General features: G+C 41.2%; 1 protein-coding gene across 11 annotated transcripts in view; it reads left to right on the plus strand.

The window, feature by feature from the left end:
- UNC5D (unc-5 netrin receptor D) overlaps nt 1-18,259 on the plus strand; it is a 374,043-nt gene that overhangs the window by 60,085 nt on the left and 295,699 nt on the right. For 3 of the 11 annotated variants that reach the window (XM_042840352.2, XM_042840353.2, XM_065584628.1), the window contains exon 1: nt 7,391-7,790. The exons of 2 other annotated variants lie outside the window; for them this stretch is intronic. In XM_042840352.2, the coding sequence (XP_042696286.2) occupies nt 7,694-7,790 (97 nt within the window). In that variant the 5' untranslated portion in view covers nt 7,391-7,693. Of the gene's footprint in view, nt 1-7,201; nt 7,791-18,259 lie in introns of those variants that run through there. 6 more of the 11 variants (XM_042840351.2, XM_065584626.1, XM_042840350.2 and 3 more) reach the window with 4 other exon arrangements.

Genomic DNA, 18,259 nt, shown 5'->3' on the forward strand with positions numbered 1-18,259 from the left:
ATGAATAGATGTTTTGAAAGTTCTCTGTTTTGGTATTAGGTCCTTTTATATGATGATATAACATCATATATTATTATTAGCATCTTAATGTGTTACTATGATTGTTGAAGTGTCTGAAGTACCTTGGTGATGGGAGGCTCTTGTAATTTATGATATCAGGTCATGTATTAAGCAGAATTTCCCATTCATTTTATGGCCCAATATGGTCATTTGTTGTTGATGATTATATTAAGGTAGCATTCAAGGTATTAGGGCCCCATGAAGCCCTGTTGTGCTGTGGGGCTGTACAGACATGCATGAGAATATGGCCTAAAGCGTTTACAATCTAAGGCCTCAATTCTGCAAAGAGCTACAAGTATGTAAAATTAAGAAGGTGCCTCGGTGTTAGGATTGGGGCATTAGAAGAGAATTGGAGTGTGAAGGGTAGGAGGAGAGAGATGCAATCAAATATTTACATTATAGCAATTTTGAAGAAAAATTATAAATGGATCAAGCTCTACCCCTGATTTTTGCCGGTGAGTCCAGGCAGCTGGGCCCTTGTGCCCACTAAGGGCCCCATTGATTTCAGTGGGGTGCCCCATGGGCACAGGGAGTCACCTGAATGGAATCAGTTACAAGACAAGGGGCTTTACCCATCATTGATTTGCTGAGTCTTTCTATAGATGATGTGCTAGAGGAGACTGTTGAGGACAGCTCAGTGCAGGGAGGCAGGTGTTTCATGCTTAAGGGACAACATGGATGCAGAGACCTTTGCATGAGTGTTTGTGAAATGGGTAGACACAGATGGCATATGGCTGTTCCTTTTGAAAGTCAAACAGCTGCAGTGTTTGTTTATTGCTGATGTAGCATCATGGAAAATATCCAGGGTTTAAAAAAAAAAATTGTGTATCCTTTTACTGTCAGACAATCCATAGCTCTTTCAATAACACATCCATCCCAGACCAAAGAAGAGTTAAACAAAAATTTAAAAAATCATTAGAAAAAACTATAAAACCATACAGCTGCAGCTACAGACTGGGATAAACTTTAGGGCAAAGGAAAAGGATCTGCTGAGTTCTTGCTGAATGTCCATGTATGTGAAACTGTACCTAGTGGGGTGCGAAACACAACTGTTATGTCTTGGTGTTCTGCATATTCCAGTGGGATCGCCTAGTGAACTGGGACTGGGATGAAAACCTATTTGACAATCAGCAATATGGCTAGCCGAAAGCAATCCCCAGTAGAAATTTGGGCCTATCACACATACTAGGGTAATGGCTCCCTTGGCTTCAGATGCTTCTAAGCAAGAGAAGAATCAGGCCCCCTGACACTGAAAAGTGCTCAGCGTTTGTAACTGCTGCTGTCTTTCAGGATCAGGCCTTACATAGAGAGATGTCGTCCAGTAGTGGTTTGAGCCTTGGCAGTGAGCAGTTGGAACTCCTAAGGGGCTAATCCTGTCGCACTACTTCTCTGTAGCTCGGGCTAGTAACGCCTGGTAAGGCTATTCTGCAGTCTGGAGGGGCCTCAGCTAGGATCTTAGAACAGCCACTGGCTGTATTAACTTACTGCTTGTGCATTTTGCTAGACCTGGTGTGGATGAAGGGACATGAAGTCCATCCTGTCCCAATACTAGGCACATCTGGATTTTCAGACCTCCAGAGAGCCCTCCATAGTACCTGAGGGAAGGGTTGAGTGCTACTGCAGAAGGGAATTTGCTCTACCTTCTCCCTTTCTGTGTGTCTAGTCACGTGAGGCCAGAAATCCTTTCCTCCATATTCCAAGTATGTTAATAGACAGCTGGCCATCTTCCTGTTCGGGTGCTGTAAATTAACTTAGCACTTGCCCTGGAGAGAACTAGTACCTCTTCTTCATCTGTCATTGTACAGTGGTTAACACAGCAGGGTCCAATCTCGACTGGGGCTTTTGGATGTCACTGTAAAGTTTAGCTTTGTCACAGCTACAACTGTTCCAGATGGGGTTTTCTTCCTCCATCTGAAACAGTCTGGTCTCATTCCTCTACAGGTATTTTTAGAATTATAAGGTCTTTGGGGTGGTGACTGTCCTTTTAGTTCTGTTTTTATTCTGTACAGCTCCTAGCACAATGGGATCCTGGTGTACTCCTAGGGTATGTCTATACCGTGAGTAGCCCTGGGCTCCATTCCAAGCATGAACGTCTGTACTACAATTAAATAGTCCCGTAGTTCAAGCCCTGCAAGCCTGAATCAGCTGACATGGGCCAGCCATGGATGTTTAATTGCAGTGTAGACATACCCGTGGGTACTACTGTAGTAGAAATAACAATATTGTTTTAGCTATAGTATTCAGTGCAATCTGATGGCTCTGCATTTAGCTCATCTGCCTGTGATGTCAGAAGATTAGGAGTATTTTTCAGCTCACATTTTATTTAGGAACATTTATGAACATTGGGGAGGGGAAGGGGGGACGACTATGAAATAGCCAAAACCTACTAAAGACAACTAGCTTTTTTTAATTGTATTCTATTTTCCAGTAATTGAGCCCCTCCCAAGTGCTTTTGCATTATTTAATTACATATTTGTAGTTCCACTCAAGCTAAAAGTAAAACAGCAGATGACCTGATGTATACTCCAGCAGCATTCCCCATTACCGAGATAGGAATAATTGCATTAGTGTCAAATGGTAAGTACCTAGTACTCACTGTCGTACAGACTGGTGGCCTGGCTATACACTTACTGTCTTTTGCATTATTAGATATATTATGCATAGCTGTGCTACATCTTATCAGATCCCAGTGACATCCCGTGTACGTTTTAGTTGCAGGAACCACAAAGTGAATTAAAAAAAAATAAAAAAATAAGCAGTACCCTATCTGCCACTGAAAATGTGTCTTGGGATGCCCCTGTTATCTGACATGGAGATGGTGTGTGTACTGATTTATTACAAATCACTATCGGGTCCTTTAGGTTTGTATTTCAAATCAGAAACAAAAATTAATCACACAGTTGCAAACTTTATCTGTTTCACTTGAAGAGAAATAGTGTCTGAAAGCTCCTTTGCAAACTCAGCTGGAAGATTCCATTGAGTGTCAAGTGTACTTTATTGCCTTGTTAGGAAGATACAGAGCCCTGTGTTCAAACTTGGGCACCTCTCTTCAGCAGCCTAATATCTCCTGTTGTAGGCAAACTCACTCAGCATCTCTATAGCACTTTACATGTTCAAAGATGGTGATGCCGAAAAACATTGTGTTGCCTCCTTTGTTTCTCTGTGTCAGCAGCTGCATCTGAACTTCAGGCTGCCAGATTCTCGGAGGAGAGTCCCAGATGGGGAATATGCACTGTCAGAAAACAAATATTACTTTTTGTGAGCCTTAACCCATAGAGCGCTAGGGAAGAATAGAGTTCTCCTTTGTAACCTTTGCTCCGTTCTCTCTCTTGACTAGTTTATCTCCTTTCTCCCCTCCATCCCCACTGGCAGAAGCCCTGACTGCCTCTCTACACCTGCTTAGATCCTAACATCAAAAAGCAGCCTATAGTCATTATGAGAGTATCTCCCTTATTAAACACTGTGTATTGCCTTATGGCAGAAGGCTGTCCCAACTGCATTGTTAAGACATGGACAGCCATACATTAAGGTCTTGCGTATATCGTGCCATGGGCCTCCTGTGTCTATATATGGATGTACAATATCAGCATGCACTGATGTCTAAATTATGCAAAGTTCTGACTGAAGTAGGATTTCTCTTCAAATTTGCAGCATTCCCCCCAGATATATTTCTTGTCGAATATTCCATTTAATTGTACTTCCATGAGTATTGATTGAAGTTACCAGATGTTGCCCTTTTTTCAAACTTGTGCTTCTTGCCTGCCCCTGTCATAATTGCATTACAAGCAGGAAACTTGGAATTTTTATCCAAAGCATCAATCATTCACTCAGTGGCAGGGCAGGAATAGATAATAAGTTGGGCTTGGCGTAAATCTGCTTGGGTGGGTAGACCAGGAGAAGGAGTGCTTTAGTGTTGAGACCCTAAGGCACTACAGGCAGTATTTTCGGCACCGTTTCTCTTCACTGACACAAAGTGTTGCAGCAAAGTAGACTCCACATAATGACAATTGGGCTGGTGGTGGTGGTGATGTGCCCACGTCTGTTACAGCGACTGCTTTGGGTGGGTTTTTCCTCAGACTAGCTCCGAAATATACAGTACAGCAGGCAAAGTTGTGGCTCCTTCCCAGCTTATTTCTCCATGTTTTTGGGAACCCACTTGGTATGGGGGTGACCCCTAAGGCTACTGGAGAAAATGTACATTTTGTTTTTGATCTCTGCCTTTACAACATCTGCTCTTCATTGGGCACCAGTGAAGTTTCACGAACACATAATGGGCAGGGAATTGGAGATCAATTACATCTTTTTACCCCCATGAGATAGATATTTGCCATATTTTACAGATCAGGAAACTGAGACACAGATTAAACAAGGTCCCACAGGGCGTCAGTCTCAGAGATGGGAATAGAGTCCAGTAATCCTGACTCTGTCTTGTATTTTGTCCACTACACCATACTGGGCTATTTTGTCCAAAAATGGAAGGCAGAGTCCTGACAGGAGACACATTTCTACACAGTTAGGCAGCATTGGAATGAACTGTCTAGAACCACAAAATGTTCAGCCCCAGTAACCAGTCCTTGTATAGCAGGGACAATATAAATATGATCCACTCACTCTAATCAATGGTAGTTGAGGAATCCGGTGACATATGCTCCATTAGTACTAACTCTTACTTTCCTTTCTCTCTTTTTATTCCCATTGAAACAAGCCTGTTTGTTCCATTGCCACAATTTCTGGATCCCCTAAAATCATTGTCAGCCATGACTAAATATCTTACTCCCCAAAATTGATTCAGCTTTCTTGTGTCCCCATTTCATAGAATCATAGAAAGGTAAGGCTGGAAGGGAATTCAAGATGTCATCAAGTCCAGCCTCCTGCGCTGGTCTTGGTCTCCTTTTTCTCACACCCTCAGATAGACATTTCTTGTTTGTATTCTATTAGGGAAGGGCTGATCATGGCTCCTAGTTTAGGATGAGTTGAGGTTGCTCTTAAAGTAGGGATTCAACTGCTTTGTCATGTATGAAGAAAATAATGTGCCCTCGCCCCAAATTATAGCACTTACTCCTTAAGTAGAAAATAAGTTTCCTGAAAATTTACAAGTAAATCTATTACTTTGTGTTTAAATTAGTTGTAAATGGTTCATTTTAAGAAATTTAGCATCAAGTGTTAGACCATTTTTGTCCCGAATGGTCTCAGTAACAAATAACTTGGACTATTAAAACTTTCTATATAGTTTAAATACTCACTGAAATCTTGTGAGTAGGCTACATTTGAAAATGTTGGTTTGTTTAGAATCTGGGGTCATGCTTTGCTGTTATTCTTCATACCTGAAAGTTTCTCCATCAGTGGCTGATGAATAATGTTCTTCGACAGAGCATATACTGATATTTCAATTTTGCAGGTTGACTTTATCAGCCAAATCTATCTACTATACCTCAGTTGATTTAATAGATTCTAGGACTGGAAGGGACCTCGAGAGGTCATAAAGTCCAGTCCCCTGCCCTCATGGCAGGACCAAATACTGTCTAGACCATCCCCGATAGACATTTATTTAACCTACTCAACTCCCTAGGCAATTTATTCCAGTGTTTAACCACCCTGACGGTTAGGAACTTTTTCCTAAAGTCCAACCTAAACCTCCCTTGTTGCAGTTTCAGTCCATTGTTTGTTTCTTGTTCTATTCTTAGAGGCTAAGGTGAACAAATTTTCTCCCTCCTCCTTATGACACCCTTTTAGATACCTGAAAACTGCTATCATGTCCCCTCTGTCTTTTCTTTTCCAAACTAAACAAACCCAATTCTTTCAGCCTTCCTTCATAGGCCATGTTCTCTAGACCTTTTAATCATTCTTGTTGCTCTTCTCTGGACCCTCTCCAATTTCTCCACATCTTTCTTGAAATGCGGTGCCCAGAACTGGACACAATACTCCAGTTGAGGCCTAACCAGCACAGAGTAGAGCGGAAAAATGACTTCTCATGTCTTGCTCACAACACACCTGTTAATGCATCCCAGAATCATGTTTGCTTTTTTTTTTAACAGCATCACACTGTTGACTCATATTTAGCTTGTGGTCTACTAGAACCCTTTCTGCCGTACTCCTTCCTAGACAGTCTCTTCCCATTCTGTATGTGTGAAACTGATTGTTCCTTCCTAAGTGGAGCACTTTGCATTTGTCTTTGTTAAACTTCATCCTGTTTACCTCAGACCATTTCTCCAATTTGTCCAGATCATTTTGAATTATGAATTCATGTTTCAGCTACTTCAGTGCACCTGCTTTTTCCCCCCTTCATCAAAACTATGATGGAAAAAAATGAAGGATTAGAGGGGGAAAAAAATAAAGGTAGGTGGGGAACAGTTATAGGCCACCAAGGAAAAGCATTTAAAAATACATTTAGCAAGATGTAATGTAAATTAAGTATGGCACAGAACGGACCTACTCTGTGGAAAGGATTGAGGTGGCAGGAATGGTCTGTGTATGTGTATTGACTGGTGGTGGTGTAGTGTTTTTTAACACATTATTGTGATGGTGCTAGTCAGGATTCCATAGTTCCATGATGAGCTCAGATTTGCACTTGAAGTTAGGACTCCCCCGCTATGTTTTAAAACTAAACTAAAGACCAGATCCTGATGCACGTCTTCAGTTTTGCACTCTAAACTTCGGTGGAGCTGCTCATGATTAAACCAGTATAAAGTCAGCAGAGTCTCGCTGTAAGATGACTTGGGATATCGCTCTGTCTCGCTCGCACACCCAACCATGATTCAATGGTAGACAGGTTCTTTAGGGCTTAACAAAAAACAAAGGAAATTAGAAGGATCCCAAACTCCTCTAAGGGAGACGGAAGGCTGCCCCTAGCAGTGTAACAGACCCCCCCCCCCTGTATGTCTGGGGACAGGTTTAGCTTGAGTGATCACTGGAAAAGAAGTGGGGGTGGGGGCAAAGGAGGTTTGCAGGAGGATAGCTGGGAAGGCAATCAAGGAAGCAGAACAAGCCTGGGGAGAGGATCGAAGGGGAAGCGATGTCACGTTTCGGGGGAGCAAGATGAAGCTGCCGCGTCTCCCCTCTCCCAGCAGGCGGGGCAGCAGTTCGAGAGGAGGGGGACGGGGAAAGCGATACAAGTAGGGACGGGGACGGGAGGAAAGGAGCAGGGGGGAGATCATCCCATTCTGCTGCGGCAGCAGCTGTCCCTGCTCCCGCCTGTCTGCCAGGGCGCACCTGCTCCATCCCTTCACTAGTGCCTGGGTCCGGGTACCGCGTCGTCGTCGTCCTGCCTCCAGGCCCCGCCCAGTCCTGGCCTAATTGGCTGCCGGCGGAGGGGGGAGGGAGGGGGCTCATTAGGGATGCTGGCTCGCAGCTGCTCCGGTTAGTCTGGAGCCGGGCGCCTGGCAGCAGCGAGATGCGGAATGAGACCGGCGAGAGGCAGGAGCTGGGGAGCTGAGGGCTGGGGGCTCCCGGCACCCACTGACCCCCTCCCCAGTCCCCGGAGCCTCAAAGCCCCTCCCAGGACAGCGCTCAGTAATAAAAGGGAGGCAAGTCCCAGGCTGGCACTCGAGCCCTGAGAGCCTGACGGGAAATTATCCCCCTTGGCGGGGGAAGGAAAGCAGGAGTGAAGAAGAGGGAAAGGAGGTGTGGAGAGAGCATGGGGATACGGGCTGCAGGAGGAGGGTGTCCCGCACGCCTGAGGAGGCGGCTGCTCTTCCTGCTGGAGCTCTGCAGCTGGGCTGCTGCCCTCAGAGGTAAGTGGGGGACGAGACAGCAAGACACGGTGCAAGGGGGCCCCGTCCACCGTCAGTCCCAGGGAGGTGGCTGCGGAGTTGAGTGGGAAGAGCACTGAGCCGGGAGCTGTCTCCTCCTTAGGTGCTGACTGCATCCCCGGCTAGCTGGGGATGCAAAGTTTGCTTAGGCAGCCCTGGGTTTAGTTAATTCTCACAGGTTGCACCGCAAGGAAACCCCTCTTTTTGTTTGTTTGTTTGTTTGTTCCGTATGTGTGTGTGTACGTTTGATGCATGCAAGGAAAATTATTCAGCCAGCTTTCAAAAATAAAGAGGGTAGGGTGAGGTTACTCCCTTCCTCTTGCCACTCAGTCGCACCTTTATATCTGTCTGCTACCTGGAGTTCTTTGCGTGCACTGAACGGGGATCACCCTTTTTGTTTTTATGGTGCACCTCTATTGGATGGGCTGTTTTGAAAAAAGACCCCATGGGGGGAGGGGGCGGATCAGAAAAAAAACATGTTCTGCTGCAGGACATCGTGTCCAGGAGTTCATTTGGGGACCGGGGGGGCGGGGGGGAGCCAGAGAATGGCAGTGGAAATTGTGGCCAGTAGTTCGAATCCTTAATGAGAACAGAGGTGACTTACCACAAGACTGCTTGTTTTATAAGCAGATAGAACTCCAGCCTGTTAAAGTGGGTGAGAAAGGTACAGCACGAGTGTCCGTTGGACTCCAGTGTGTGAAAATGTACCCATTGGACAAAATTCCTAAGCCTCCTGCCTTACTTTACAATCTCCTGTAGCAATGAGAACTTAATTACTTGTCAAATAACACTCCTGTCTGGGCTATGTTTATTTTTGGTACACACTCATTCCCACATTTTTATTTAACGTCCGCCTGATAAAATACTTCAATTAGAAAATCTACCAAGCAACTAGCCAAAGAATGTCAACTGCTCAGCCTCTGGAATCCTTGACTCCTTCGCTATTATATCTGGACTTCTCACAAGTGTGTTTGGGGGGGGGGATGTGTGTTCATGTTTGCCATCCTTCTCAAGGAAAATATTTGCTGTTGGAAGCTAGTGGTTTTTTTCGCGGGGCTTTTGTTGTTGTTGACTGTTTGGAATTTGAGATTGATACATCAGTTGTTGTTCGGCTTCTTTTCCAGATTAGAGTAATCAAAATCTGATGCTGTCTGAATAGATCCTGAAGGAATCTCTTGAGACTGTCTGTTATGTAGGAGTAATAATGTCTGTGTAGGTCTCCATCCTTGCCATGTGTATTATGTCCGTCATTCCATTTTCTTTCCCATGTACTTTGTTGTTTTAGTATTTATAAAATAAATCATTAGCAGGTAACTGATAACATCTCATTATAGTTCCTGTGTGTTTAGCTGTCCAGCCTCATCTGGTATTCCACAATAAAACCAAATTATTTCTTTAGTATAAAGATAAGGGTGTCTGCAGAGGGGATATGTGGGAAGATTTTGGTGTAATTGGGTGAAGTGTAGTATTTAGGAGCCGTGGGACAAAAGTTCCTATACATAAAAAATGAACTTTTGTTTTCAGGATTGACTGTGACAGGGCAACAAAGTGCAGTTTAACTACTTTTTCACCCCCTATGCGACGTAAATATAGTAATTTATATATGTTCCTGGGGGAAATGTGTGTATTTAAATCTGAAATATTAGAAAGTGTGTGGGGTGAAGGGAGGCTTAAGGACTTTCTCCTGCACATTTTGAACACTGGGAGTTTTTGCCATTGTCTTCAATGGTAACAGGATCAGGCCCCTTTAAGCATTTGAAATTTCACACTACGGGTCATGTGCAGCAGACCAACTCTTCTTCTGTCCTCTCTTGCTAGAAACAAGCTTCAGCTACTTAATTAAAATGAGGATGTTTTAGGTACCAGGCTAATGTGCAATTGTTTTTATACATTATTATGAGGGACGGCAAGGTATTTTTAGAATCACTTCAGTGGCTGCAGTGTCTCTCTCATTTTTTTGATACTGCATAGTGTTTACTTGTAGCTTTAGCTGGAGCAGTTAACCCCAGTTACTGACCCATTGAGCTATAAGATTACGGTTTATGAAGTTGTCTTAGAGGTGGCTCTAAGAGAAATTGTATTCCAGAGTTTCACTCTGAGTAGGGCTTAAAAGCAAAAAGGAATGATTGCAGATAATCTTTGCATTGCATTTTAAGTCTATTAGAATGAATGTGTGCATAGCTGCAGGCTTTTATTTTACAATAAACCATTGTACAGAGCGATAATGGTAATTTGAAAAATGGGACATAAAGTCACTAATATTTCCCTGGTAATTAATTCATTGATGCATGGAAAACTGTAGTTTGTGTCCATCCCCATATCTGATATAAAGATGCCTGCAAAATATAAACATTAAACATCCTTCTCTCAATGTCTTGTTTATAAAGCCCATGGCTATGCATTGGGTGGTATTGCTAGATCTAAGTACATTTTGTTCTAAATAAGAATCATTAAGTGTTTTCCTTCTTCTTCAAATAGTGCCTATGCATTTACAGTACTGCATGACAGCCACTGCATATTGCTACTGATTTTATGAAGATAAAGAGCACCATTAACCCATGTAATGGAATAAGGGTGGGTCTGTGGCCAACAAAGTATTGGAACAATATCTGTTTTCAGTCTAAAAAGTCTGGTAATACGTGTGTAAAACTGAGGACAACAGCAGTCTAGATAGTTGCATAGCTGAGACACTGTCCAGGATTCTATGGACCAGTGAGGCAATAGAATACAATTATTGGAGGATATCACTCTTGGAGATGGAACCAGAGGAAATGCTTGCTAGGAAAAGGCACAAATACTGAATTCCATTTGTAATAGTCTTGTAGTTAAGGTAGAGGACTGGTAGTCAGGAGATCTGGGTTCTAATCCCATCCATGCCACTAATTTGCTGTAACCTTAGGCAAATTAATTTTACCTGTCTGCTTCAATTTCTCTCATTTGTAAATGGGACTCATGTTTCATAGGGGTATTGTTCATCTGAACTCTTTTTAGTATTTGCTAAGTATTTGGAGTCACTGGATTGGAGCTGTAACAGTTCTCTATGGCATTTCATTTGAGGCTTATTACTGTATTGCTGTGGCTAGTTCCACTTCTTTGAATAGGTAGAGTAAGTAGAGTGGGTGTTTAAAAAAAACTGCTTGATTCTGCATTTGAAAGGAATATATTATTTGTATGTTGTTTTCTGGAGAGTCTCACTGAGGTTCATTTCTTTGTACCTGGTACCCTGCTGAGAATGAAGCGTCTTGGTTATTAAAAATACATTTAACAGTTTACAACTTGAAAGTGTGTGTGTGGGGGGGATATTCTGACCTGCCAAGTGCTAATTGAATCCACACAGTGTCAACATACTGATTTGTTTGATCTTTTTAAAGTCCATATGTGGTGAATGTGTTGTCTAGATGTACATGAAATATTCTAATCCTTTGATGTGGGGAATATACAAAATGTAAGGAAATAATCGTGGATAATATTTATGGTCCATTTGTGTGATTTGGTTCTGAATATGTCATGTAAGGAGTCCTCTGCGTGGGCATTCTGCTTATGGACTTAAGGTTGGAAAGAAGATCATATGGTCCATCCATCTTTTGGGCACTCCAGTGTGTAATACCTTTCAAGAGTGTGTCTATCACTCTTCATTCAGTTTCTCACACAAATTATCTTCTGAGCAGAGAGATTGTTCCTGAGCTAACACCTGCAGTTTCTGTTCATGTCACCATATTTACTTAGTAGTTGATATCTGCCTTTGCTATATCCTTCAGAACGATGCACACTCGGTATACTCATAGTAACATGTTAGTTCCATTTCACAGATTGGGAAACTAAGGTTCAGAGAGGTAAAGTGACTTGTCTGAGGCCACAGAGAGTATTCTGTATCAAAGCTGAGCCTAGAATGCCGAGATTCCTGGTCCCAGTTCTGTATTTGGACCACTTGACCATCTTCTTTCATCTTTTTCTTGATGAATGCAAATCTAGATTTTTTTTTCTAATATTTCTTACAAGTAAACTCCTGACATCGTCTCATATCCTTGTTGCCCTCTTTGATAACTTTCCCAATTCATTATCCTCCTGATAATATGTTGCCACAAATTGTGCATGAAATTTTAGTGGGGTGGTGTGATTACACTTGTAGAATGCCAGAATTTCTTCCAGCATGAGTGGGTTCTAATTCTTTACATCAGAGGGCAGCGATCACTTTAATATCTATATGCAGTAGGTAGATGCAGCCCATTGCATTTTTTTTTAACAGCACACTGGTTGCATAGCAAAGAACTTTTTCACATTACTACTTTTCAAAGAAAATACAGTACACTACCTCCAACTTAGTGTAGGTCAGTGTAGCTCTGCACAGTAACTTCCCTCCTCTGTGGCCAAACATCAAATCAAAGTGTTACATATAATACTGTCATGGCACACAGATCTGCAAATAAACTCCATTTGTATATTTGCTTACTAGGTGACATCTTTCTGTGGACATGTTCCATTAATGTAATTAGAACTAGCATAACACTTCCTTTGTGCTAACCTAGTTCTGAGATTTTATAGTTAGTCTCTTTTTTTTTATATGCATGTGCTACTTGGTGTATAATTTATTCACAGGCGCTGGGGGATATATAAATTCTGTCTCTTCATATGCAAAGAATAGCTCTAAAGAGGTGACATGAGCTTACCATGCTATGAAAACAAATGTCCTCCTTGATACCATAACTGAATTTCAGACCTAGATGGACTTTCACTAATGCAGAATGAAAATTGCTAATATAATAGTACTTTCACAGTGAATTACAGACGGCAAATACAAATAGTATGGTATCATATACTAAGATGGAAAATTACTTGCGGTACAAGGGATCCCGCAGGGCAACTTGATGTATCTTTTCTGTATTTTTAGTCCTGCTTTCTGAGGAAATGTGGAGTCTGAGACTGAGAGCAGAAATTTAACACCAGAGGCTGCTGTTTCTGTTGTTTTGGATGTTGCTGCTGTTGTAATGGAGCAGATGGTCGGATTCATTTATAGAAAGTAGAAACTTGTTTCATTTTCCATTTCTACTTTTAAAGAACTTGTTTTGTGCCGCAGTGTATCATTTGGCTTACCCATATAGAATGGATATTTGCAAGTATGCTGTTTTTATAGTCTGTTACAGATCATTAGAAGACAATAAACTACGTTGTAATGCATGTTGCAAGTCGATTATGAAAATAGCTAACAATATAAACAAGTCTAAAGTTATTATTTCACCTTTTGAAACTTACTTATCTAACTTCAATTGATGGTTTTGTCCTCCTAACTATCTCAATGACATCCAACTATCTAGTAATGTTGGTGACGTAGGAGAACAGGAATTGCCACAATCAGTCGAGGGACCTGTCTAACAGTACTAGATGCTTGGGAGAAATCCAGCAGTAGTCAGCTATGGAAGAACTTCCCTATGTGGGAAACTTCTTTCCAAAACAAGTAAACAAATATGCCCTTACCCTTCCCCCACAAAAAATTCTACGTAGAATTGCTGTTGATGTCTCACTATCTACATAAATGTCTAATCCTCTCTTGAATCAAACCAGAGGGGGAAAAAACCTGCTGGTCAATATTGTCCTCATGGCTGCCTTTACAGGTCTATTAGCTGCTTCTACTGTCTATTCCACAATTTATAACCTGGGTTGGATTGTTTTAATGAGATGACTTTTTTAGTAACAAAAAAGAAAGCAATATATAGAAATACTATGATTAGAGAAACAAAATGTAACTTAATCACTTATGAATTATTAGCAGGCCTTACCTTTAGAGAAGAAGGATAATCTTGTGGTTATGGCAGTGCCTTCAGGAGTTATGAGTTCAGTTCTTAGCTCTGCCACAAACTCCCTCTGTGACCTTGGGCATGTTACTTAATCTCTGTATGTGGCTCTCGACCCCATCTGTAAAATGGGAATAATAAGGCTTATCTTTGTCTGTCCGGTCCATTTAGATGGCAAGCTCTTTGGGACAGGTCCTGTCTTACCATGTGTTTGTGCAACATCCAGGACAATGGTGCTCCTATCTTTCTTCGAGTGTCTAGGAGCTAATGTGATACTAATAATTTGTTGACTAATTGCTTTCTTTATTAGTAGAGCATATTTTAAAATGCACAAATGGGAATTAGGTGCTGAAACCCATGACTTTCAATCGGAATTTGCTGCCTAACTGCCCATTCGTGCCTTTGAAAGCCTTCCCGAAAAAGGAATTATTTGCAGGTGATAGAATAACAAGCCTGGAGTTGGAAGACTTTGGGCATTGGTAAGGGGAGATAGAATGCCCTAACAGCAGTTCATCTTTTTGCATCCTGCCAAGGTTGGTAGTAACCAAACATAGTTACCAACTAATGCCTGGCTGGCTGGCTTGTAAGAAATGAGTTGGCAGCTCAATTCAGTTCCTGGTGGGCAAATGTCCATGTCACATAAAACCACCACCATCGCTGGAAAAAAGCTTTTAGCAGAGGCCTCATCAAACAGGCCCACAAACAGCCAGGCTTGGAAAGTAGTCCGTCTTAGTACCAATGGTGGCAACATTCACTACTGCTACCTGGGCTCTATCCTTTCTGTGTACAAAGAGGGTTTCTGTCTGGTTCCTTTCATGAATGCACAGCTCCCCTAACCTCTAATTCTAGAGAGAAAGCAAAACATATGCTAACAATATCACAACTAGGAAATCTTCCCAGACAAAGGTGAGGGAGGCAGTGCGTGGATAGGGCACTGGGCTGGAACTCATAGGGATCTGAATCTATTCCCAGCTCTTACTTCGGCAAATGACTTTGGCCCTTTGTGCCTTTTTCCCCACCTTTCCTTTGTCTACTTATACACAATAAGATCTCATAGTTTATGTAGCAAAAAGGGACCTTTGGTCTCAGTTGGAATCTAAGTGCTATAGTAACATAATAGTTGTATTGGATCCAGAAAAATTCCATTTAAATTAATAATGGGAGAAACAGTGGTGTTTAGTTTTTGTTTTTTTAACACAGCCAATTTTTTTTTAAATGCTGCTTATTTTTCCTCAAGTTTAGGATGACAATCTTTCTAGCGCTGCAGAATCACAAGAGAACTATGTTGGGTCATTGCAAACAAACGAAAAATCAAAGCATTCATTGTTTCTTTAAACATGCTGTAAGATCTAAAGCTTTAAAGAAAAAAAAATGTTTTTATAAGAATCTTCCTTAGTGAGCTTTTGTTTTTCTCCCAATCCAACTTGTTTTGTTATCAAATTGTGGCTTCTTTTAGGGTATTATCATAACAAGAGATTAAAGTCTCTTAAATTGTGCTTGACAAGAACTTCAGAAGATACAACACAATCTGCCCATTCTCAAATGCTTATCATGCTGCGTATCCTAAGGCACTTTACAATCCATAAAACACTCAAAGCAAAACTCCTATTGAACTGGATAAAATGTAGAAAAGAAACCTTAAAAGCAAGTTTGGGGAATGGAAAATGTCTGCCTCTATGCTCAAGCAAAGAGTTCCAGCTCTGAGGGGTACCACAACTGGAGTCCAATGGGCATCAAAGAGTTGTATCAAAGTCTTGCATCCAACACTACCTCTCCAGACCTCAGACTGGTGTGTAAGGAGTCAAGTGGTCATGTGGACACACAGGATTTGATTAAAAGAAGGGATAACCCAGAAACCAAATTTGAATAAAGTTTTCTCCTCGGAGAGAGAGAGAAAATATTAACAAGTGTTTGCTGAGGTGTGTCCTTGGTGTGGACAAAAAAAAATATTTACATTATATAAGGCCATAACTTCAGAACTTAACGTCTACACTTTGCATACATGCATATGCTCTAGTCTGCAATACAGAATATGGACTTATACATCAAAACACATGCAAAGATGCAACATGGGCAAAGAATTCTGGACCCCTAGCCTATTATGTAGTCTCTAGAAGCATGCATTTGTGCTGTGCTCAGAATAAGGCTGACATGTTCCATCTTCTTTCTCTAATTTGGGAGGTACATATTAAGACCAGTGTTCACTAGGTCTGAAAGAATACCCAGCTAGTAAATATGAGATTCTGCCTCTTTGATCCCTGCACATCTCTGAGACAATCTTCTTATTTCATTTAGTAAAAGGCATCACTTCAAATTGTGTGCACATGTTTCATTCTTTGATCAACAGACTAATGTAGATCTTCTTGTAGCTGATATAAAAATGGCTGGCTATGTTCGCTCACTTCAGCAAAATGTTCCTCATCTTTGTAATTTAGGATAAGGGCAGGTTAGCTTCCAAAAATCTTTCTCCTGATTGCTGTTCATTAGAATTATGGAGGAGGAAAGGAATGACAAACAAAAGACTCCACAGCAGGTATTTGATCTGAGTTTAAAATGAAGTTTCACAGTCTTCTTTTAATTCCAAGTGACCTGGAACAGTGCCACACTGTGAGGAACAGATAACAGATATCTGATTTAAGGAGGCAGTATCAAACTTGCAATTAGCTGAAATGTAAATTCACTGTTTCAGTTGACTGTGTTTTTCTTTTTCTTTGTGGGGGAAAGCATTTGGGGGGGAGTGGGTTATTGTATCCATCATTGCATCTCCTCCACCTGAGGAGTATGTATGTGTATCAGTGTAAAGGGCTGAAGGTGAGATTTTCAGAAGAGCGACAAAGCAAGTTAGGGCTGGGACTTTTAAAGGAACCTAAGGGAATTAGATGCCCAATTCCCAGTGAATTTTTCAATTTTGAAAATCTCACTCTGAGTGAATATTTTATTTGAATTTTGCCTTTCTGTTTGGAGAATGCCCAGACAGAATGAGATCTTTTGATTTCCATTGGTTCATGTTTGTGGGTGTGGGTCAGAGAGAGAGAGAATTTCACTTAGCTTGCTATGCAAACAATTAAAATCTGAGCTGAATTGCCTACTTGTGATTGGTTGCAAGTCATATGCTATTATTGTGTTCCCTAGTTGGATAAGTATAACTTTTTTTTAATCTGGTAAAAGTGCCTTTGTGAAACTAACATTTTTTTTTCTGGGCATTTGTGCCAGCAAAAGTCAATTGTTTTAATGCTTTCAGAGAATAAACATAAAATAGGCACACACAACTTAAGTGAGAGAATTGTTTTTAACTGTGAACCAACTACTCAGTCGCTTCTTCTACCACATTCCATAGTAATAAATTGTATTATAGAAATGAATTTGCTCTACTAAATTGAATTCAAGTTATTGTATAAAATCCTGTCCAATCTACACAATCATAAAGTCATGGACACTTGTTATGGTGATAGATGCCTCATAACTTCTTGGGAGTAGGCCAAAACCAAGACTGCTGTAAATCTGAGGATAGGCATTACCCTTGAAATATTATGTATAAAATCCCTAGTTTAGGAGATCTTTACTGTGTGCATATATTGTCAGAACTCGTGTGTGTGTGTGTGTGTGAGAGAGAGAGAGACACACACACACACACACACACACACACAGGTTTCTGTTCCTTTTAGCATAAATATATACAATGTAAACTGTTTGCTTAGAGTTTAAACTTTAATTCTAGATAGTATTTAGCAACACTTTGCCTGTCAGAGTGCTGTACTGGAATTGAATAATGAATGCAGTGGACATTCTGAAGACACTAGGTGGTGCATATATTTAATGCATGCCTTGCCTCTTTAGCACTATGTTCTAACTGAAAGCTTCCAGATAATGCTCCAGATACTGCTGTGCATATCATGTAGTTCTGAGAGTTGAGTACATTTGTATAGGTACATTAAAATATCCTTCTAATTCTGAAATTTAATTATTTTACCCAGCATATTACATATTATTTAAGGCTGGATAGCTCCCATATATGGTACACAAAGAAATTGTCTTTTATAAGAGATGGGTTGTGTAGCTGTCATAAATTGGATTTGTTTGGAAAATTGCTATAATTTACTGTGTATTGTGTTGTTGGGAAACAGTGAAATCCTGTTAGACCCAATGGACCAGACCCTCACCTGGTGAAGTCAGCACAGCTCCATTTAACAAGGGTTAGTTCTATGTTAAGTGAACCCTAGGTTCTATTGGATAGGGCTGGGCAGAAAACAACAACTCCGTTTTGCAAAACACTTTGAAGTTCGAGTCCCTGCACTGTCTGATTAGGGACTGGCACTTGAACCTGGGTCTCCCACATCCTAGGTGAGTGCCAGGCTACTGGCTATTCTGGAGCAGAGATGCTTTAACCACCAGGCTATTCTGGAGTGAGTTTCTTTCTCTAGAAATGTTTCTGCAAAACATTTTGTTTTTGCTGAAACAGCATTTTTCAACAGACAAACATTTCATCATTTTTTTCCCCCCAACTAACTCTACTATTGGAGACAGAGAAAGTGACTTCCTCATCTCCTGAAGCAGTGGTTCTCAACCTTTCCAGACTACTTGTACCCCTTTCAGGAGTCTGATTTGTCTTGCTTACCCCAAGTTTTACCTCCCCTAAAAGGTGACTGAAATATTGCTTTCTTT

This window comes from Chrysemys picta, chromosome 2, assembly GCF_011386835.1.
Source record: "Chrysemys picta bellii isolate R12L10 chromosome 2, ASM1138683v2, whole genome shotgun sequence".
In the NCBI taxonomy this organism is placed as follows: Eukaryota; Metazoa; Chordata; order Testudines; family Emydidae; genus Chrysemys; species Chrysemys picta.